The sequence below is a fragment of the Tachypleus tridentatus genome, chromosome 9, assembly GCF_004210375.1.
Source record: "Tachypleus tridentatus isolate NWPU-2018 chromosome 9, ASM421037v1, whole genome shotgun sequence".
NCBI classification, from domain to species: domain Eukaryota; kingdom Metazoa; phylum Arthropoda; class Merostomata; order Xiphosura; family Limulidae; genus Tachypleus; species Tachypleus tridentatus.
The window spans coordinates 134,041,467-134,066,097 of record NC_134833.1 but is presented as its reverse complement, the minus strand read 5'-3'; the positions used below and the strand labels follow the sequence as shown (position 1 = coordinate 134,066,097).

The window sequence follows — 24,631 nt, the reverse complement described above, 5'->3', positions numbered from 1 at the left end:
TCCAGTAATTGTATCGCCAACGCACCTGTACCCCTATAGTGGTGGTTGTTAACAAAAATATACTGTTGATTACGTCATTACACGATAAACTTCCTACTGCATCACCTTTTCAAGGGAATACTGTGTGATAATCGCGACGTTTACAGTATAATTTCTCCCGTCCGGTTTCGTCATGAATTACGTCATACTTCCTTCCATTGAAGAATGTTTAAAACAATAAATTCAGTTGAAATTTATAACATTGTTTACGAGTCTGTCAGTGCTTTTATTTAAATGCTTCACATATACTTCTTTATGATAAGTTTTATTATTCCTATGAATTCGATTATGGGATCATTTTGGTATGCATGAAACCTTATCTATTTCATATTCGTTTATTCTTGTATTCATAGACCGTTTAGTTTAACTTACATAGACTTTTTTACATGAGCATTGAATCGAATATATTTTTTATAAATTGTTATGAGGTATTTTCCTGCAGTTAAGTTACTTCTTAAACAATGTACCTACTTTATTTGAAATTTCTTCTGACTTCTTTATGAAATTTTTAATTCGTAGAATAAATTGTTGATTTTCTTGGTATCAAATCTTCGCGTTACAGGAACATTTTAAAAGATTAGGCTGATATTTAGCACGCATCAAAATAATGTTTTGTAAACACTACCTTTTAGGTAAGAACACGGTTTTATTATATTTTTTTTATAGAGGGGAATAGGTTAATACTGTTTGGCGTTTTAATAGTATGTCATTAGAATTTCTTGAAATTAAAACATCTAGAAAAGCATTTTTTTTGTCTTAACCAACAGTCGCCCTTGGATGCAACAGTGAAAGCTTCAACTTCATGATATATGTAGAAACATGATTTTTTAGTCTATTTTGTTGAACAGTACGTTTCCGAATTCATCAACATAAATGTCGCAGCAAAGTGATAGAAAATTTCGCATGTCTAGCCCTTAATTTTAGTTGAACTGGAAGTAGGAGTTATTGGCTCTGGTTAGAGCCATGTTGGAATAAAAAAAAAAAAGAGACTTAAATATCGTTACATTCGTGAAGAGGTTTCATGTTTTCAGTTGAGATAATGTGTAGTTTCATGTTCAGGTATTGACAAGTAAAGCGCACAACTAGCAAATCAACGCAACGTCGAGAAGCTGGCGAATCTAGAATTTGAAAGCACAAGCGAAGTGACTTGTCGCTGGTCGGTGAAGGATTGGTTGTTTTTGAATTTCGCGCAAAGCTACACAAGAGCTATCTGTGATAACCGTCTCTAATTTAGCAGCATAAGATTAGAGAAGTCAGCTAGTCATCACCACCCACCATTATATTCGGTCTGAATAGCAAGCACAAAAACTTTTACAAAAATAGAATTCAGTTGAAAATGAAAGTAGTAAGCGATTATTGTTGTTTGATGAATTTCGTGCAAAGTTCCTTGAGGACTTTTTACGCTAATTTTAGATTGATAAACTTGACGAAAGGCAGCTATTCAGTGTTTTCCATCGTCATCTCAGGGACTACTTTAATCGAATAATGGGATATGGCCGTCACTCATGTAATGCACCTACGGTTCCAAAATTCGGAGTGCGATTTTGTTTCTGAAGGTAACGGTGCATCAAACACTTAATTCCAGATCTACACTTCAGTATGTTAACAACAGAAATAACCACAAATCCACAATCCAGTATATTAACAATTGGGATGCGTTTGGCTCAGTAGGAAAATGTTAGTTGTTATTGCTGGAGTTAAACAATTTAAATTGAAGAAACTGGACTTAACGGAAACCAAAGACAAAAATGTAAACTAGCTAAAAATAACATTGCATTTCCTTAATACAGTAACATTGGTTTAACGAAATTCATAATTGGGGAAAAACAACACGCGGTCTGAGGAGTTATGATTAATGAATGGGGTAGGGTGGAGTGGTTATATGTCTGCGTATGTATGCCAGTTACATACTGTTGAAGATGCTAAAGATAACAGTAAGGAGATTGAATCCATTCGTATTTCTATAAGTGGATGCAAGGTTTTTAGTGGGAACTTGTTACAGACCTCTAGATGATACTGATGAAATGAAAGAGACTATAGCAAGATTAAGATTTAATTTGTTAATGAGATCATAATTATGGGTAATTTCAAGCATATAAAAGGGGAATGTTAGTCAAACTATGAAAAACAAAGGTTTTTGTAAACTGTTTAAGATGATTTTCTTCACCAGTTTGTCAAGGAACCTACTAGAAACAAGGCTATTTAAAAATTATTAACTCCAAATATAGAAATGTTTGAAAGGGCGAAAATTTGGGAATATCTGGGTGCAAGTGATCACTGTTCTATTAGGTTCGATGTTTTCATATATAGTTACAAAAAGCTAATTTTGAAGGGATACAACAAGAATTATTTCTTGTAAATTGGGCAGCTGAATTGTTTTGGAAAATTTTTAAAGATAAACTTTTAAATGTTCAAGATAAATATATTCCTTATAGAAAGAAATGGTGGCTGCAAGTTAAAAAACAACAAAAACAAGTTAGCACATAAATAAAAACTTATCTTGTATATTATAGGATATTTCAAAGTAAGAGTTTCTTGCAGTAACATAGTTTACTTTTAAAATGATGTTTGTTGGCATTAAATACAGTAACTTGTACTAGAATTAAGTTGCTGTAACCATGTAATTTACATTAACCTTTATCAATGCCATAAAAAATTCAATAATTCAAATTTCTCTTCACTATTTTTAGGGCACTCTGATTAGAACCTTAATACAAAGTGATAAATACACAAAGTTTGAGCATAAGTTACTTTTGTTTATGTAGAACTAATATCCAAAGTGAATGTAATGATAACATAAATAAAACATGAAACTTTTATTATCACACAAGTGTTTCAGACTAAGCTAAAGCTTCTACAGAATACTATATGATTATGCGAGTGTATTAACCATCTGTGTTAATTATATGGAAAACACAAAATAAAGCCACAACACACATTTAATATTATTTGACAAAAGATAAACTTAGAGGACAGAATACTTTGATATATTTATCATAAAATACATTTTATCTGTTGGTGAAAGAAAGGTGCAAAATACTCAATTATTTGTCATCTTTTAAATGTTGTAGGAAAATGACCAAAAGTAAAATTGATAAAAGTCACTTTGAAAAGAAAGACTGTGTTTTTCTTGTAAAGATAAACCAAAGCTACATTTTGAGCAATTTACATTCACAATCTCAATATTTAAAAGGTACCTCAGAAACAATATAGACACACATCATTTATGAAGTGTTTTGTTACATGTATCATATTAATTTCGACTTATCATGTTTTAATTTAATATCCACACAATTTATTACAACAATCAGTGCTAGTTTACATTCTGGTCACACTGTAGAATTCAGCCAAAAGGATTACCAAGATGTTATGATGGGAATAACTTTTGCAATGAAAAAAATACTCTTATTAGAACACACATAGAACATGTTTAAACTTTAAAAAAAAAATTATAAAACACTTCTTCAGTGAACAAACACACAAATGTTTATAGCTTACAACAAGAAAGAGTAAAACACAATTCATAAAAACAGAAATTAAATAATGTCAAAACAACTTGTAATTCATGGTATCACATACAAGTTAAATATTCATTTACTCTTACAACAAACGAGTGCAACTGAAAAAATCTACAGATTTGTAATAAATATGTAAAAGTAATTTATATATTTATATAATTTGCTCACTGATTATTCGCCTTTAAAGCAACTAAAGTAATATCTAATTCAGATATATTACAAAGTGGGGTGCAGTGGGATGGGGTGAAGAGCTATTATGGATATTTAGCTACTGCTCATAGTTTATAATTAACATATAACAAGGAAAGACAAAAGGTTGAAGCTATATTAGCTAGTAAATTAGATTCAAAGATCATGGTGACAATTCAGGATGGCTGATAGGGGTAGGTATAAAATAAAAAGTGTCAATATGGCTTAATGACACGATTAGAGTAACTCTAACAGAAAAATAGTGAAGGTCAAGATCTTCTCTGGGAGATGTTGTTAGATATAAGAAAAAGGAAGGTCAAAGTGGGATCAGAGAATACTGGTGGTAAACTAATATACATTTAGACCAGGCAAGAAGAAAAGATAATTATTTAATACATGGGAAAAAAGATGTGTTTATGTATTAAATGTTAGGATTAACTACACTTGTTATAAGACAAAAGTGTTAGGTCTATGTATGTTTTCAACACTACATATTTTATTCAGTCCTTTCTACATTGTTCAAGAAGTGCATATAATAAAATATATCCTATATGCGATACATTATGAAACCTGACCTAAAAATATAATGACCTGTGTATTTCTTAGTATAAATTTTCACAAGACTAGTCTATTACACCTACTGAACATTTTTTACTCTAAATAAAATTACTTTTATATATTTATTACAAATCTGAAAAATACTAAATATAATATTTTAAGGTTTGTGTTAGACATTACCTGTATGGACCTTCTTTAATACAATTTCATCACTATTATCAGTACAATAAGAAGTAATGCAAGACTACTCACTATTAGTAGGGTTAGAGCTTGGTAAGTAATGGAACTTAGTAATCAATTTATGATCAAGCTCATTAATCAATGATATTAAACTAATTGGTTATTATAACCAATAATAATCAGGAAGTTTCAGTTAGTTAGTCATGACACTAATTGATTAAAACAAACAGCTTTGAATTAATCAAAAATAATAAGTAGAAATCATAATTGTAATATTTAAATGATGTGGATAGATGGAATACCTGAAAACAATTTCATTTAGTTATTTTTTGGTGACTGTAATTGATTTAATAATTATTTTAATTAATCAGTTATTTTAAATAACATTGATTATTACTTATAGGTAATAGAGTATATTGATTAAGAGAATTCATTACCAAGCTATAATATGGAGGTTTAAACAGGGTACTTTCTGTAATTTATTGTAATTCCAATAAGTGCACAAGAAATAAAACCCAAGTTATAAACAGCAAGGAGACAGCGGGTGTGGTATTCCACAATACACAAACCTAACTTGAATGAAAAAAGATATAGACCTGATAACTAAATATTCTTTTTCACAAATACACAATTTTCAACATAAAAAAATTAAGGCAACATCTATTTGTCAAATATGAACAAAGTTTTCCAGAAATATAAGATTAACACACCACATTTATCAATTAAAAACCAAACAAACAATATAACTAAATACTCTCAAAGCACCTAGATCAAGGTGAAATTTGAAGAGTATTTACCAAGACAGTAAATTGATTTTATTCCAAGCATTGAGGTATTAATTCTTTTCTTATTCAAACAGTAAATTTATGATTAGCAAAAAAATGGTACAAAAAAACATAAATGCAAGAGTTGAAATCATAACAGTTAATAAAGAAATTACATGCTACAAGTTTCTTCAACACATAATCTGACTTAAATGGAATGTAAAAAAAAACATGTATAACATCTGATTAGTTAAACCTTAAGTAAAACTCATGGTGTACCTTGTAAGTAACATAAAGATGTTACAAATCAAGGAATTAATCAGTCTAAAGGAACTGGTGTGAAACATTATTACCATAAGACATTTACCACAGAACACCAATAAATACCAATATTAAAAGTAACTCAGGTTCTATTACTGTAAAATAATCAGTTTTTATGGGAATAGATAAAAGATATTTACTGGTATTTTAATGCCACTTAGTATGAGTATTTTCAACAAATTAAACTCTGAAAATAACAAACTATATTTAAGTAAAAACCAATGAAATACCATTCAACACATACTGAAAAATGCAGCAAACTATAATAGATATTTTATTTACTACCTACCAATATTACGAGTTCATATTTTAGTATATTATCTGTATTAATGAAGATTTAATCTTTACAGATTCAGCTTATGAAAGATTGAGAAGTAGTTAAAACATATTCTTAACAGGAATCTTTCTCACAATAAATTTCTTGAAAATAGATGATTCTCATGCAAATGTGATGACTTTTTTCATCAATCTTAAGTCATAAAGTATATTACAAAATAGACATTCAGTCTGAACATTTGGAAGTTTTGAGACCAAAAAAGGAGCTACTGCTCCAGTGTTCATCTTGGATGCAAGGTTCTCTTTAATGCGATGTGGTAACATTTTAATGTTTCTGAATGAGAATTTTTGTCACAAAAAGTCAATTCCTACTTAATTTGAACCTCTAGGTTTTCCATAATCAGTGATTCTAGTGAAACCTTGAATGGAACATTGTTTGCACTCATAAGTATGCTGCATACATTCTAGGTTTCAAGCAATCAACCTTTTTGGATTACATATCCAGAGTGCAAACAATTTGGTGTGAGTGACTGATATTTGTTAAATATGAATGACTCAGGTGATTCATATATTTACACAAATATTTATGACTGTACTCGTAATATTTTTTTCTTAGCATCTAATCCACTTACTAAAGATTGAAAAAGTCTTGTATAAACAAAATTATCATATGAGAAGTGAATATAAGCTATTTCCTCACAGACACACACACACTGAGCTCACAGAACTTAAAAGGCTAGATGATTTTTCAAAGATTTTAAAATTAGTATGTTAAGAGGGTATAAAGTGAGCAGAAATGCACATAGAACTTCAAGTATGTATACGAGTGTAGCAGTTACCAACAGCATGCTTGTTTGGACGTAATTTGAAAAATAAAAGAATGTAAAAACACAGTAAAGAATTACCTTAATGGACTAGTAGTTCAACTTTAATAATGGTTAGCTATCACTATGAAAGTTATGATACGGTCTTGGATGCTTCTTAATTAATTTTTCCTTTTGAGTAAGATAGATGTTTTCAAAGCTTTCATGAAAATTATTTTACTGAGAAGCAAAACAAATGAATTCATGAATTACTTACATTTCCAAACATGCAATACAGTGCTGGTCTTCCATCTTTTCTTAACTTCAAAGGTCTTAGTGAAAAAGTTATGGTAATATTATACACTGTAAAAGTATAATCTTTATCAAACTTAAAAAGAAAGGGCATACTTCAAAATCTAGATATTAACATACCCAGTGTTTCATGAATGCATTACATTTTGTACAAAAGAAAATATGAAATAAACTGAGATAAGTAGTTATGACTTAATCCTTCAGTGAAGTTAATTTACAGATGTTAATGTTACAGATGCAAACCCACTGAATATAAGGAGAAATTATGAATTTTTTTCAAAGATTTCCCCCAACTGACCAGCACTTGATACTTCAATATGTAAATGCCTGTAACTCAAAAATCACTCATGAAACTGCTAGGGAGTGTTACTGAATCTTATTGTGTTTCAAACTAATGATATTTTTCCCAATTTGATTACTTTGGAAATAGAACATTAAAATGCCCTATTTTTACACATTACATGCCATGAAAAAGATTTGTTATTTACCTGTTAAGGTAATAAAATAAAAATCCCTGTAAGTATTGTTTGTTGCAAAATAATTATTGTATGACAGAATACTTAATTTCTATAAAAAACATACAATTGTAATATTCATAAAATTGGTATTTGTTATCTTCAAGGCCACCTTATTCCTTGGTTTCTAAATAATCATTTGTTTGTTTTTCTTTTCACTATAAGATGTACAGACACTTTCTGTTTTCAAGAGTTAACAGTCTAAGCAAACCAAGATACTAAAGTACATGGTTTAATTATTAATTCAGAAACTGAAATGTGATAAGAGCTATTAAACATTACAGCATGTAAGAAGAAAGAATAACATAGTAATGATACTGGTTTAGATTTTATCTACAGAATATTTTTTTCCTTGTCTTATACAAAATAAAAAAAATATGATTATAACTTCTGGTAATACAAAGTCATTACTCTTAAAAAACTTTCAGTTTACAGACAGCAGAATTCATAAACTTTTGAGCATACAATTAGAGTATTTATCATGCTATGTGCAATAATTTATAAACTATACTTATGTAGTTTGATACATAGATGTTTTTTTATCAATGAAAATATACAAAAATAAAAATGCAAAACACATACATAGCCAGGTTAATCATTTTTTACAGATTTTATGGATTTCTAATAATTTATCCATAACAAACCTTGAGTTTCATATTACTATTATTTAAAACTGACACAGCTGTACAGGAAAAAAGTCTTTACTCACTATTCATTTCTTGTCATGTTGTATCCATGGGTATACTACACTGGCCTTTATAAAAACAAATCACTTAAATGTATATGCTAGTATCTTATAATCACATAAAAAGAAACCAGTGAATTCTCCAAGTTTAAATTAGCTAATTCTGAAATTAATACACCAAGTGTCTCACATCAATAGTTAAAAAAAATGTGTAGTTACCAAGATCTACTGCATGTTGAGTGAATACCTTTCAACTAAAACTCTTGAAAAAAATTCAAATATATCTAAGTTACCTTATGAAAACAATGCCACAAAATAAGTTGGTTATTGTTGATAAAATTATGTGTATTTCTTATATGTTTCTCTGATAAAAACTTCAAGACAGATTACTTAATTCTAACTCATAATTTATTTAAAAGTTTTTCATGCAGAACTAACAGTTAAACCCATAATCAGGGTTATTAAAGTGTGTACAAAAGTATATAAAAGGTAAGCTAAAATCTGCTTTAACACTAATGATGGTGTTCAATACTGCCACTGATCAAGTAAAAACAAAATCTTGTTCAAAGTAACCATCTATATGATTTAGAAGTGAATTTCAAATTCATTTTGAAAGACAAAACAGATAATGAAAATGCTAATTTCTGTGTTTACACAAGAACAGAATAAGTACCTGAACATAAGAACCACTCACTACCTTTAATGCTGTCATTACAAAAGCTACCAAAAAGTTTTATCATCTCTTGATAACAAACTTAAATAAGTTGATGGAGAAAGAATACAATAAGGTTTCATGACTGATAACTAACTACTGTCATGTTATAATAAAATTCTCAAAGACAAAAACAAATTTATTGAAACTGTTAACAATTCAGTAATAAAACAAACTTTTGTATTGTTTAGTACATTTCTCTTTACGAGGTGATGCTGACCACTGATAGCCAGATAAAATGACATAGATTTGAGTAAATAACTACTAGCACATACTGAAACATCAGACTTTTATAAAACAATGCTGCTATTCATGACTGGGATTGTTTTCAATAAAACCTAAACTGAAGTGTGCTTATTTTAAATCTTAACATTGCACATGAGCACGTTTACTCTTTTACACATACCTTCAAGGTTTGCACAATTTTCATTCAGTGTTGGTTTGTACTACAGCATTCAGTTATGACACATAAACAGCCAACTGAAATTTGGATGTTCACATTTGAGGTAATCGGTTAAATCTAGTCTCGTGTCTTCCGTGTTACTTCAGGTTTATTGCACATCTTATGGGAAATGGATACTTAATTTGGCTGTTAGCTAAAATGTTATACATTTCATTCATTCTTTAACTCAAAAAAAAATTAAAGATCTAAACAAACAATTAGAAATTGCTGTAAACAATCTGTTTATGAAACACCATGTTGTGGAGACCTACTGTTTAACATGTTAAATTTAGAACATCTGAGAGTTAAGACAGCTTTAAACATTTGTAAACACAAGTAAGGAAGTTTCTGATTGATGTAGTGGAAACATTGTTGAAGAAACTGAAAAACTTGTATTTTCTTGAAGGTAAACAATGCTATCTCAGCTTCTATATGTCACAAGTGGAATATCTGCTTGAAAGAATACCATTTAGAGAGCCATGCAGGATATTAAGCAGCAACTTCCAAAAGATATAAAAGACTGTGGCTCTATCTAATATCAAAGTAAGTATTAAAAGATATGTTCTATTATATCTTTTATAGAAGTCCTGTAAATACATAATGTCTGCCTTTTGTAAAGGTAAAGAATTAGCTTGTAGAACTAATGTTTCTTTATCCACATGAAAGAAAAATAAAAAAACCTCTAATAGCACTGGCATATTACATGAAGCATTCTGGATGAGCACAGACTAGTAAGTCAGATAAAATAAGCAAAATTTGCTGATTATTGGTGCAGTTTATATATTTTGATGGTTATTTGGTAAGCTTGGCTTGAGACAAATTAAAGTACTTATTCAATACATTAGTCATGTTATAGATACATACATACCAAATTAACGTAAACTAGTTACAGAAGACAACACATCCATCACATATTAAAACAGTTTATAAGAAATCCAATGGAAATTTAAATCTTAAGTGTTGTTACTCAACTTTTTGCTGCGAAATTCATTTACACCCTGCTTGTCAAAACACAAAGACGTGGTCTAAAGGCTGCATCAAAAAGGTTAGTAATACTTAAAAAAGAAAAAAAAAACTCTCAAAAACAGTTGGAAACACTCTGTTACTTTTGTTTTGGAAAAAACAGGTAATATACAAGATATTATGGTGCATCAGATTCACATTCCAGCATGTTTTTATGGCATATCTGAACAACAGGCATATATTTCTATCTGTAGTGTCAGAGGAACCCTATATGACAGGTTAATCAATAGTCCTTAAACATATGTATTAATGTCTGGTAGACAAAATTATCTGAATGTAATTTGACAACCTGAACTATGACCAACTGCAAGCCTTAAACAATATTTGTCTTGTTTATCAACTTTTAAACAAGTAATGTTGGAAACACACAGACATTTGTAGCTAAAATTGACCAAACTACTTTTTTTTCTTAAACCAAATTAAGCATGAAGTTTTGGCAAATTAAACTTTTGGAACAGTGAAAAAAATTACAAATGATCATTTTCTTTAGCATTTATAAATCAGTATACATATGATCTTTACAAGAAGAAGAAAAAACCTTCAGAGTTCCTAATATATATAATTGGCTTAAAATTTGACTGGAAAATGAAACTGATTAACATGTTTTTATACAAACATTTTCACCATATGAAGATCATCTAAAAACTAGATGTTCAGTAATATTTCAGGACAAACACAGAATGTAACTCAATCATTAGTCACAAGTTGATGCTTGAATACTGGTACAATCATGCATATAGGTAACAGAAATGTTAACAATGTGGACCATTTCTTGTATGTAGAAAATGTTACCAAGCATAATAATTGAAACTGATAAGAAAGATAAGTTAATACAGAGTAAATCGTTACAGTCCCAAAGAAAAGTTTGCATAACCAGGAATAAAATACTTGTTCTCATGAAACGAGTAAAATGGACCGAAGAACAAAAAACCTAATTCTAACATTCACATACAGCCAAAAATTACAAGAAAAAATTAGCGAGAAGGATGTTGTACAATCACCAACTAAATGAATAAGACTTAAAATGGAACGATCTACTGAGACACAAATATTAAATGATAAACAATTAAAACTTAAGGTAGTACTGCCCCTTAAAAAGTAGTCCCAATATTTTAAAAATCACATTTAACCTAAATCAAGATTTAGGATTTTTTCTACATAGATAATTCATTTTTGTATTAATGGCTATTTTCCAAAAACTTAGTTTTCACTGGGATTGCTAATTTAGTAGCATGGTAGCCTCATCTTTATAACCAACATCAGCATAAAATTCAGCAGATTTGTTATTACATTCTTCCACAGTTCAAAGTTTTTAAAATTCAAAAATATTTACCAATTGTCATGTTATGAACCTAAATATCACAAACGAAAGTGTTAAAATTAATTGCCCATAGCTTGTTAACAATGCAGAAAATTTGTAAAGATTTAATTCAAGCCATGAGGATGTTCACAAAGAGCATGTTTATCAATGTTAACATTTCTATTATCCACAAGTGAAGTTACAGCATTAAAACAGTTTGTGTGCTTCTCTGTCCCTGCCATATTAAACATGCACATGACATGTATATGACTGAAAGTGAACTTCATAGTTATATGCGTCTTTTCTAAGCATGTAAATTTACCAAGTTTTAAGTATCAGTGCCATCTTAATGAAATTCAGTTTCATAAGACAGTAATTTCTATTCTAAAACTTTAAAGTTGATACTTTCACAGGTACTAGCAGTTAGTGTGTTCTATGTCAATATTTTCAGGAGAATTACATCTTAAATTATGGTAACACCATGTGAAAGAACAGGTATCAACAACTACTAAATTATATACATGGGCTATTATTAAAAAAAAAATAGATTGCTTTATGTAGGTGTTTACTTCTGATGAGTTTCTTTTTAAGCAAATCATAAAAGGAGCCATTCAAGACAGTAGTTAAAAAGCTATGTAGTCATTAAGGAAATTAATGCTTCATTCAAGAAAGTAGTCCAGGTGTCCAATAATCACTTTGAATATAATGTGATCTTTGAAACCAACATTTCTTAAAACATTTAACAGTATTCTGCTTTGATAACAACTAATTGAACGTGTTTTGTTCATAAATTATAAAAAACTCCCATAAATATGAGCAATATAGTTTAATGAAAACTAACTTCTGTACTGTCTCATTCTAACCTCATTAATAATTATAAAAATATTCAACTTATTGACTTTCATATGATCTTTCTCCAGTATTACTAGACTGATCATACTTATTATACACCTTGTGTTTATATTTTTCATGTACTAATTTCACTTTTATAATGAAATTATATCAATTTCCTTCTGTGATCTAGCAACAAGTCCTATTGGTTAACTTTCATATTTATTGCTTTATGGTGATATTAAGAAGGTAAAAACTTTGTAAAAAAAGGCTGCAATTGTATTGCACTCAAAATGAATTTTTTAAAACTAATATTGAAGTTTTTATGCTTGTAATGACTTGTTTATTCTCAACAGAATGGCATTAAATGTTTCATGGTGAAATGAGCAAAGTATGTATGATGTAAATAGAAAGTGAAGCTAAATTATCAAGCACATTATAAAAGAGAGAAGTGGAATTCCTTCCAAAATAACAAAGAAAGCAAAATCCAAGCACACAAAATCAGACAAATCTAATTTTTTACAATTGTATGAAACAGGAATGTTAAATGTTTATAAGTTAAAATTCTTGGAGTCACTCTGGATAAAAGCCAGGTCATTTATTGCCTTAGATTACAATTAGTATATAATATTAAACTGGAAGTTTCTTTTTTGATGTTACATAAAATGCAAAATTACAGTGGTACCAAAGACAACTGTAGATTGCAAAGGAAACACACAAGAATGAAGACAGGGCAAAAAGTAAAAATACAAAAATTATGTGGAAATGTCCATATAAAAGTATTTCTACATAAATGATCTAGAATAGAACTGAGAAGTAGCAGGCATGTGAAGGGAGACTGTTGTTGTTAAAGCACATGATAGAGAAAGAATCAGAGGTACTACCAAACCATTAAGTAATATTGTGCAGTATAAACAACACAACAGATGTTGAAAAATTACATGGGACATAAATATTAGCTGCATGTGTGACAAACAAAATATTAGCATAATTTAGGTGTGATTTGAAAACAACAAAATGGAAAAACTATCATTTAATTCTAAAAAGGACTGAGTAATAAATGTTGTTTTCCAGTTCAATTTAACATTTTATGACAAGGGAGAGCATACATGTGTTACAGTGTTAATGATGTTTGTTACAGATGTTTCACAACAATAGTTCAGTAACATAATGCAATTTATCTCCATGATCTTTTATTTATTCCTTATTCAAAACACAAGATAAAGTGAAATCAAGTCACTCAAAGTATAAAAGTAATTGTTTTTTTTTTTTTTTTATCAAACCAAACATAAGTAAATTTCAAATGAAGTTTTGACAAGATAACAGCAACAAGCTTACCAAAATTTAATTCACATATTGATAAAACATACAGAAATAAAAATGTTAACATTGATGAAATTTGGTGAACAGGCCATATTTATTAATAATAGAATTTCAAAGCTTTGTTCAATTTACTTAAGATTGGAATTACTTCTTTCATGCAATGTGTTCTTAATCCACGGCAGTGTAACAGTAAGTAAATTAAAATTACAGTATTTACGTTTAAGCTTGAAATTCTGAGGATCTGTAGTAATGTTATATGGCAAGGAGGGCAGAACAACTGCTGATGACCAGTCCAGTACCAATGACTGACCAAACAAATGTGTGTCCATAGACTTTTTGAGCTATTTCTTTCAAATGCCAAAGTATGTTAAACAAAAATGTGTTGGTGATCTTCACTGATCGAGTCTTTTCCTATTAGGAGAGAATAAATACACGAAAAAATTACAACCACAGAAAAGTTAAAGGAAAACAGAGAAGAATATATTTGTTAAAACTATCATATTATAAAAAGAGAAGTTGTTACTTGTTTACAAGTGCATGTTAATTTTATATAAATACATTAATAATATTACACAATATTGTGAAGAAAAAATAAAGATATAATATTTCACTTGCAGCCATCATCCCAACAGAAATCGTTTAAATCACAAGAGTACAAGTTGTCTTGAAGACAGTTTCCAAAGTTTTTTAAAATATACATCATATTCAATTGGATTTTGATGCTTATTCCAATTATGTTAACATAAGCTACGTGAAGGATACACACTAAAGACGATAAAGAAAATACAATGTAGAAGCATTAAGTTTTAGTTAGTTTGTTTTGTATTTTGCTCAAAACTACATGAGGGCTATCTGTGCTAGCTGTGCCTAATTTAGCAGTATAAAGTTAGAGGGAAGGCAGCTTCTCACCATCAACCCTTGAGCTACTCTTTTACCAACAAATAGTGGAATTGACCATCACTATAATGCTCCCATGGCTGAAAGAGTGAGCATGTTTGGTGTGAAGAGGGGTTGAACCTGCAACCTTCAGATTATGAGTTGAGCGCCCTAATTACCTTGTCGTATCAGGCCAAGTTTGTTTTAGAACACTTTAAAACAGTTAGAGATATTAAAACACAGAACATACACCTGTTATAATTACAAAATAATATGGGGTAGTGAGACCATTTGTTCTCAAGACACTGAGAATATCAGAAACATACTAAATTTTATGGGCTCACAAAAAAAAAGTCACTGACTAAAGTCTATAATTTATAGAAATATTTTTCCTAAACCTTTTTACTTGGTAGGTATAAATTCCACTAAGTTCAACTTTTTTTTTGTTGTTGGGTAGTTTACATTTTAGAAGCCTTTTTACACAATACCTTAATTTAAGCCACTAAACAAAGATGAAGTATTGAAAAGGCTCATTTACCTGCCCAATTTACAGTATTTGCCATTTAAACTTTTTATATATATAAAACAAGTAATACAAATATTTTATACTCGTAAAATGATACAGCAATGGCAGTGATAAAAAGAATGCATACAAGAACATAGAGATGACAGCCATACATAGTTCATTCCTACATGATTTTCAAGATTGTAATTTAATGTTACACAATTAAATGCACAAGTACAAGAGAGTTAAGTTGTTGGTCAATTTGAGCAACCTTGTAACCAAAACACATTTTTATTACACAAGTGTAATAAAATTTAATATCATGTGTAATGATTTTCTTTACTCCTACACTTCATACATAATATAGGGGTTGGCTCCTTAAAGACACAGACTGTATAGCATTCTGCTTGTTACAGTCATTTAATATTGGCTGGTAATTCCTGTTTCACAATGTACTTAAGTTCTTTAAAGAAACACAAGATTACTGTAAAAAACAAAACTAACTTCAAGAAATGATGGTAACATTATTTACACTATAATTATGAGTTTATCAAAATTACTACTAGCTATTACAACTAAGCAATGACATCATGTACTACCCAGAAAGACAAGATTGATTTAGGTTTAAACTGATGTTAGTGATAATGTAGTTGTAGAATTATCTTGACTTGTAGAATATTCTTGAAACAAGAAAAAAGATGAATAATTAGTTGGGTTGGTCACTCACTGGTATCTTAGTGATGGTTTCTTGTCTTGTTTTTGAACTTATTGCATAGAGTAACAAAGTAAAACTCTGTCATGGTTCCTTTTCTTAGCATGCATATTTCTATCATGCCTACCGAGTACCTTGGTCATCCCTACATACAGAGTTTACTGACTATAATACTTATATCAGTGTGTGTGTGTTCTAATGAAAAACAAGACAAGACAAAATAAGAATTAGATGGTGGGAATACATCAGTCTTAGCATCTGTTCTCCAGTCTCACATGAAGAGATTCATAAATATAATAATTACATAATCAAAATTAAATAAAACAATAATAGGAAACAGAAGTTAGGAAACTGAGATGTGGGTGTTCAAGCTCACAATGCCTCACATCTATGTCACTCTTCACTGCCTACTAGCAGTTGTAGGAAGGTGACTGCTCTCCAAAGTAAAGAAGATGAAGAAAAAAAAACATGAAATAAGGTACTACTACCAGATAGGGGTACGTAAGATAAATTTATCTCCTGAAGTTTACACTCTGGCCTCCATTATAGTAGTAAAAACATAAGTTAGTTGAACAGTAGAAAATTATACTAGTATAGAGAAACTTGACCAGTTACCTACACTAACTACTTTAGCTCCTAACTATCACCCATTAAATCCACTGTACACCCTTGTGTAAATTAATTGAAACAAATGGTCATTTTACAATATTTTCAGCATGGGGGCCAGTGTAGGCTCGCTGGACCCGATGATTTCCTTTAATAGTCATTTTTTCACACAGGCGGCGTCATTAGCTGTATTTTCCAGTACGGTCGATCTATTTTTGGGATATATGACGAAATTTTGAGGAATATTACGTCATTCGAAATTGCGTTAGAAGAGCAAGGAGATCAGTCAAAAAACTTCTTACCAACTCAATGAAGAAAAAACGGTATCAATGGGGTTTGAAATACAAGGATTGGATGCAAGAAAAATGGAGGAAGGTGTTATTCAGTGAGGATGCTCATTCTTCATACAGGGTCAAAGAAGTCTGCATGTTTGCAGATCTCCAGGTGAGAAACTTCGAGAATCTCACATCAATCAGTTTAAAAACATCCCTTGAAGAAGATGTTTTGGGGCTTTTTCAGCTACTATGGCATCGGAGGCTGACATATCGTAAAAGGTATGATGCGAGGACCACAGTACATTGAAGTTTTGCAGAGAAGAGTCATTCCAAAATTGAAAAAGAGATTTCCAGATGGATCTGGCATTTTTCAGCAAGATCTGGCTCCGTGCCACACATCAAAACTTGTGAAGAATTTTATGACTACAACGCAAATAAAGGTGCTGGACTGGCCTGGAAACTCTCTGGACTTAAATCCTATTGAAAATCTTTGGGCAATTTATAAAGAAAGACTTCGGGGAAAAGACTGTACTATACGAAACACAAGCTAATTGAGGTGTGGTACCACGAACCAAAAGTAGTAAAGATTGCAGTCAACTCATGGACTCGATGCCAAAGTGGATTAATGATCTTCTGAAAAATAAAGGTGGTCATATCATGTATTAATTTGTAATTTTGGATTCTCAAAAATAAAACACAAAAAATTGAAAAAATCGTAACTTTCGATCTTGTTTCAGTTAATTTGCACAAGGATGTAATTACTAATTTTCACACTCTATATAAGCCTTTATATGGAATAAGGTGTTAAAAGAGGTAAAGACTGACAGATGATGTATCCCCAGTGCAACATAGGCCCTACTTCTTCAGTCACCTCCAAAACCTAGGGTACATTTTACATTCCATGTTATAGCCTGTACCATGGTGGTACTTTTATTTTGTGGAGCATTTTTTTTTTTTTATTTGTGTTTGTTTTTGTTTATTTGTAAATATCGGTAGTCAGAGGTGTGAATCTGCTGCTTTCAATGCAGGTTTTCCTTTTGATTTTATTTTTACTTGACTGTGTGTATTAATCTTCTATATATCAGATTATGCACATTTTTCTGAAAGCAGTGTCTTCTAAATTAAATGTTTATAGAAAATAAATAAAAGTAGGTACTGAAACATCAAGTGTGTCACAAATACTATGAACTGAAAATTTGGACAAGTAGATACTCATTAGTTCTTGTTTTAAAAGTTTATCTCATCTGTCTTAACTTTCCACTGATGGTTATTCCTCAAGGTTGACATCCTCATATCCTTAAAGGTAAAAATATTAATCTCATTAGCTAGTCCATATGTATAACCTCCAGTATGATGCAAGACTGGATTTGATCTAATTTATTAAACTTAACCCACATTCACAGACAGGAATACAGGCTTTGAATATAGAACTGATCGAGGTGTGTAAACTGTTTTTCTCATGTGCAAAGTTTTGCTTTCAGCAAATGTACCGACTAAACAATTTTTAGGCTTTCCGAGAATTCAAAAAACTTTCTGGTCTGTGTACTTACTGCTTACAGACATGTTCATGTAATCATTCATCTCTTTGCTTTGGTTGATTCAAGGCTGACTGGTGCTTATGAACAAGCTTATTGACACAATCAAATTTGACAGAAAATAATGCCTTAGTATTTTATACCATTGTTGCAGCTCATTCTCTAGAAACTGAGAATTTATAATTTATAATGAAATCTTCATATTCTCATTCCAGGGAACTATTTCTTCAGGACTAATGAATTCTATCTTTGGTGTGGAGATATGCTTCAAAAGTAGTGAGATTACTTAACTGAAAACTCTGGCATAGTTCCAACACTTGTCTTCAAACATTACTGACCTCAGGCACTGCAAAATGTTACTGTGGATCTGCAAGATTGTGTCAGTACTTCACAACAGGGCCACTGTTCTTATTGATTCTCACAGTACAGTACTCTACACATACATCATCATTCCTTAGTGTTTACAGCAAAGAGACTTGATAACCAACATTCTCCATTCAAATATCTAAATAATAACAATAATTCATCAGCTACTGATATGCTTACCAACACAAACCTAGCTTTCTTACAAAATGATCTGTTAACTATTTTATATAAGCCTTGTAAGCTTTTCCACTTCTTTTGTCACTCATTCATGTTGAGTTTCTCTCATGATTCCTATTTCTTTCTCTATGGACATCACAGTTTCTCTCAGCTGTGCAGCTCCATCATATTGCTTTTACAGCATGAATAAAGATGTCATCTAAAACGAACATTACCATTCACTTTATACCCAGATTAAAATCTGTATGTAATTCCTTTGATAGCATATGTAATATGCTGAACATTGTATGCAGTTAACCAGATAATACCAGTAAAACCAGTGTCATGACAGACATGGTTCTGAGGTCAAAACTTGACATAGTGGTCTACAATTTGTTCACTGTAAAACTATCAGCTAATACCTGCTGTGGTTTAGTGCATTTCAGTAAAACATGTAATATACAGATTATTTATTGGATAATATTGCTAGCAGTATCAATATACTTATTCCACAATGAAAGATTTAAAACAGACTGTTTTTATTTACCACAGGAATGTTGACAGACTTCAGTGTGTCCACTAGAGCTCTTCCCATACTAACTGGTGGAAGGTATTCACCAACTTTCTTCCTGGTCCACCAGTTGTTTACATTGGTTCTGTTCGTTTAGAGAAATAAACAGATAATTAAATTGGTACAAACTGAAATACAGCAAGAACAAATAAAAATTTTATATATATTTAAAAGGTATTTCCTTAAATGCTATCTTTCTTACAAATAATTGAATGTTCTACGTAAATGCTCATTGTTTCAAATATGCTTATATGTGTGTGTGTGTGTGTGCATGTGTAATAATATATATGAGGAAATTAGTGGTCGTAGATCTAGCTAACAGTTTTATAACTGAATTTTAGTTTTTTTAGTAATAACTCTTTAAAAATGTGTTATTAGTAGAATTATAACAGCCTACAAGTAAAGAATGCAATAATTTATCAAACGTGTGTGTTATGTATATACACACTATGTCAATCATGCCTTCACTACATATCAGGCATTCTGGTACACATAGTAGCAATCAAAAACCTATTTGTTTCATCAGTTATTTGAACAACAACTGTTTCAGTAGGAACTAAATTTTGTTCACACTAAGTTTAAGTACCAAAATATTGAAAAGTACACACGCTTATTAAAGCTCAAAGTGACAAATATAGACTATAAATGTTTCAGTTTACTTAGTGTGAACTGCTGTCATCCTTATGTTCAAGCTTTGTTATAATAAACAACAACAACAAAAAACGAACTGAAAAAAATCAAAACAAACTCCTTTCTTAAGAAGGAATATAATAATATAGAATCTTATAGAAACAATAAATGGAAACATGAAGGTCAATAGAAAAGAGCAATGGATAATGGCTACACAGAAAACAGAAATAAAACTACTACACGAACAAATTTAATAAAAGAGGAAACAGACTAAAAATTAAGTATATATTTAACTATTTAGGCATTAACCATATGCATATGAGTCACAATGGTTAACTTTTTTACTGTTACATTCCAAATTTAATTAAACTGCATTATAAAAGTATGTTAATAAGTTTAACATCAAATGTAGTTCACAATTAAATTCATGATATCATATAAATAAGTTCTCAATCACAATTTCATGTATGACATGTTTACACACTAAATTCTCCATTTCAGCTTTTCTTTCTACCCTTATATGGGTTTTAAAGCATCCAACTAATTGACTAAATAAGACCACATGACAGTAACACCATTGTTATGGTGCAAAAATTCAGTACATAATAAATTTTCTTTGAGAAATGAAGTGAAGAAGTGAAAAATTTTACACACACAGAGCATCAAGGTACTAGCTAAGGCCATTGTTGTTAAATTATTTAGTAACTGGTATTCAGCCATATTTACTAATCAGTAAATCTCTTTCTTTTGTTTTCAAATTATATTGGTTTCCATAGCCTTAAACATCTTTTGAAAACCAGATATTAAATACACAATCCCATTACATAGCAGTTTGTGAAGCCAAAAAAAAATTTTTCAATGATATATTTACAAAAACTGAAGTAAGCAATTTAAGTCGTCACACATCCTATGATTAATTTGATATAAACATCAGTTATTGTAGCACTCTTCTACAATCCATCTATAACTTAAGTACTCACAAGGTACAAGATAATACATGCCTTCTTTTTGATAACTCCCAAGGGGTGTAGAAGTACTTGTATAGAACTGCTCTTATGTATTTTGGTGGTTGAGTAGGGAATGGATTTCTCTCCTTGTGCAAAAGGTTTAAAACTATAAAAAGCATAGAATAAAAACAAATTGGTAGTTTTGTTTTAATAAAGTTAAGATATGTAACTATAATTAAATGTGTAAATTCATTCAAAAAATAAACATTAAGAATACATTAGGAGAATTTTCTAGAATTCCACAAATAATATTTTATTCACATATTAAGATAATTCTTTCTATTCATCATGGGCAAGTCAGAGCTTGTCCAAAAGCTTTATGTACCAATATACACTAATTTCCAAAACCTGATATTTATTTTTTTAAGCAGGGGTTTAGTCAGTGGGACCAACCATGTAACCATTCTGTGCTACTTGTAGTTTTCATTCTATTACTTTTAAATTAGTAAGTACATGTTTACAAAATTTGGCAGATTATCAATAAACATTAAAAGGATTTCATATGCAAAATATCAGATTTTTCTTTATTAAGGCTTAAGGTTTGTTAAACATTTTTCTCATGTCTTTATTTTTACATATTGCCTATCCAACATGCAAAGCAATTTCTATTTTAAGATTAAAACACTTTTATGCATCAGAAAATTTTTATATTTCATGTGAAATCCTTATAATGTCCAGATAGTTTTATCAAATGTTTCCTAAGAAAAAATTACATTTTGTGTTATTTTCACTAACATTTTTTTATGGGTTCATTTGATTTGACTGATCTCATCACCACCATATTTAATAAATTAAGACATGAATGTAAATTATGCCTTTTTCATTCTAGAATGACTACAGGTTATAAAATGAAAACATGAATGCTACACTAAATAGCTTAAAATCTTATATATTTATTATTTTTATTATACTGATCTTTTACCCATGTGTGTTTAACAATACAGAAGGTACAATGATGGGGCATGCAGGCACTCGTGTTACACCTTATCAATAATATAAAACTTACCTTTAGATTTTACAAAGATACAGTCACATTCCAATTATTATAAATCATGTATGTATGTATGTATACAGATTATTATTATTATTATTATTTATAAACAAGTGCTTAAGCTTATGTTTCTTGAAACACAGAACACTAATTAAAGAAATAAAGCAAACAATTATCTCTTCTAGTTACTGCCTTTGTACCTATTGGTGCTTATCTTAGCTTACTAAGCCTAATACATTTAGCATGTGGAGGATGTAAAACTATTTTTTTAGGCTTTATGTATACATTTGAATAACCAAAAAAGTAGAAGTTACTTCACCAGTACCATAGAATTCCATTATAATTTACCAAATACAATAACTAACTTGTACTCGTATCTAAAAAACAAAATGAAATCATGAACAAACAGACTTAAGATTCAACTTATCAGCTCAAATGTTTGTCTTGAAAGAAAGAAAGGACTTATATTTGGAAATGGCCAATAAAAATCACTAAAGGGACATTCTAAGCTCTGGTTGGTTATTCCATCATATATAGAAGTGTATGTAATGCATTGTTTCCAAAAATGGAAAGAGATGAGGTGGGGGCCCTGTGTTTGATTCACTAAATATAGTGATAGATCAACAAATAGAAAAAAAGTTTTTTATTTTATATTCTAGTTTGCCAATAAGTAATTTGAGCTCCTAACTCATAAAAAACTACAGACTATGTTTTGACATCACAAACACCACAAAGTTCTCTGAACCAGTGTTGCATTCAGCATATCATGACACGTTTAAAATTGCTTATCCAATATTTATTTTTAAATTAAGAAATTATGTAATGAATAATATGAAAATATGGATTATAATCTATACTTTAATATCAACTTTAAGTAGATAAATTCATAAAATAGTAGCTCAACAAAATTTTAAATGCAAGTCAACAAACACGAAGACAGGTCATGAATCAAAGGCCATATCTGGAAGGTGTTAAACTTTCACTCAAAGCAGCAGCAACTCAACAACATTCTATTAATAAAAAAACTGAAAATGTATACTCATAAACTGATCACATAGCTTTAAGTAAGAAACAATTTATTCTAATTTGGCAAGACTACATGAAGGTTTGTTTGCAAAAGGTAAATGTTTAAAATATTAAAACAAACATTTAAATCATCAAAATGTAACTAAAGAACATTTCAGTGACACAGTAGATTTCTTTATACTGTATCTAGGATAATCCATGTAACTTGACTTAACTAAAATATACATTGCTAGTTCTAAAACAACACATTCTAAAGACCTGAGAACCTCAGTGAATAGAAACAAACAGGTAGGCAGTTTATAGCATAAAGAAAAGTTTTATTGACGGCAGAACACAAGAGCCATTTTTGACAGAAAATTGGTCTGTCTTTAAGATAAAACAAGTCACAAAATACTTCAGGATGAACTTTTTCTCTTGCATCATGGTAAAAGTAAAAATCAGTTTTTTTTTTTTTTTTTACAAACTATAGAATTAATTTAAGCACGTGATCTCTTACTAAATCATGATAACTGCTCTATCAACATCAGCTGTATTTGTCAAGGCTTACTCACTACTCATACACTTGATTAGACTTGACTTCTACCTATATCCTGTCACATGTGCTGACATATTTAATCTCTATTGTCTTTGTAAATATGTAAACCTTATATTGCTAGTACTGATCAGATCTGAATAAGACAGGCCAATGTTTTGTCAAAACATGTAGTATGTGGTGCTTTCCTTATGGTTATAAATTGTTTGCCTACCTATTATCATATTTCCATAATGTGCTTCCTTACTTAAGAACTGGAACAAACCATTCAATAATCAATTAAAACAAGCTTGTAGATATAATTGAGAAACTGTAAACCTTGCTGTAACCATACAGTATACTTAATTTTAAATCCTTAATTAGTGCATGATGCTTTCTTGTAGTGATATCATTCTTTGAGGATTTTTAAGTGGCAGCTTCCAAAAAAATATACAAAGTTTTCACCTTCAGGTTGTCCTTGTAGAAGTCTATATACAAGACTTAGAAACCATGGATTCTGGTTGTAGCTTCCCAATGCAGCAAACCACAGCTGCCAGTCTAATCTTGGCTGATGTGGTACTGAAAATAAAACAATGATTATTTACAACATACAAAATCATTTTTCTCTGTAAAATGTCACATTATAAATTTAGTACTTAAATAAACAATTAGAATTCAAACCTTTCAGAAACCAAAAGACTCAATGACTATGAGCTTGTAAGTTATCTATAAATACAACTGTGGTATTAGTAAACTACATTACCTACAAATACGTTCACATAGGAATTTCAATTAGAAGCAGATATAAGGTAATTTATGAATCTTCAATCCATTATATAGCAAGAATAATAACCAACACTTCCTTCTAGAATATAACACTTAACCCTGAGACATTATTAAGAACTAATTCGTTTTATATGTAAAAAAAAAGCATTTCCATTTTCAATGATCACCCAACACTAAATAATATCAACTCATCCTTATTGTCATTACACTAATCATTTTCAATTTTCCAGGTGCTCTAACTCAAGTTTTTTAATGCAAGTGTTTAAACTATTACATTTTTTATCTTA

At 30.0% G+C, this 24,631-nt stretch overlaps 1 protein-coding gene and 1 long non-coding RNA gene across 2 annotated transcripts in view; one reads left to right on the top strand and one right to left on the bottom strand.

Moving 5' to 3' along the window:
* Positions 1-187: 187 nt before the first annotated feature.
* LOC143226425 (uncharacterized) lies at positions 188-19,817 on the top strand. Its single transcript, XR_013014612.1, has 3 exons — positions 188-341; positions 9,721-9,857; positions 19,375-19,817. It is a non-coding gene; the product is annotated as an uncharacterized LOC143226425 (long non-coding RNA).
* The window catches only part of LOC143226424 (lipase maturation factor 2-like), a 65,094-nt gene continuing 54,107 nt past the window's right edge, over positions 13,645-24,631 (bottom strand). The window contains exons 13-16 of the mRNA XM_076457362.1: positions 24,024-24,137; positions 21,025-21,136; positions 19,370-19,478; positions 13,645-14,202 (exon numbers count right to left, since the gene is read on the bottom strand). Coding sequence (XP_076313477.1) covers positions 14,044-14,202; positions 19,370-19,478; positions 21,025-21,136; positions 24,024-24,137 — 494 coding nt within the window. The 3' untranslated portion in view covers positions 13,645-14,043. The remainder of the gene's footprint in view (positions 14,203-19,369; positions 19,479-21,024; positions 21,137-24,023; positions 24,138-24,631) is intronic.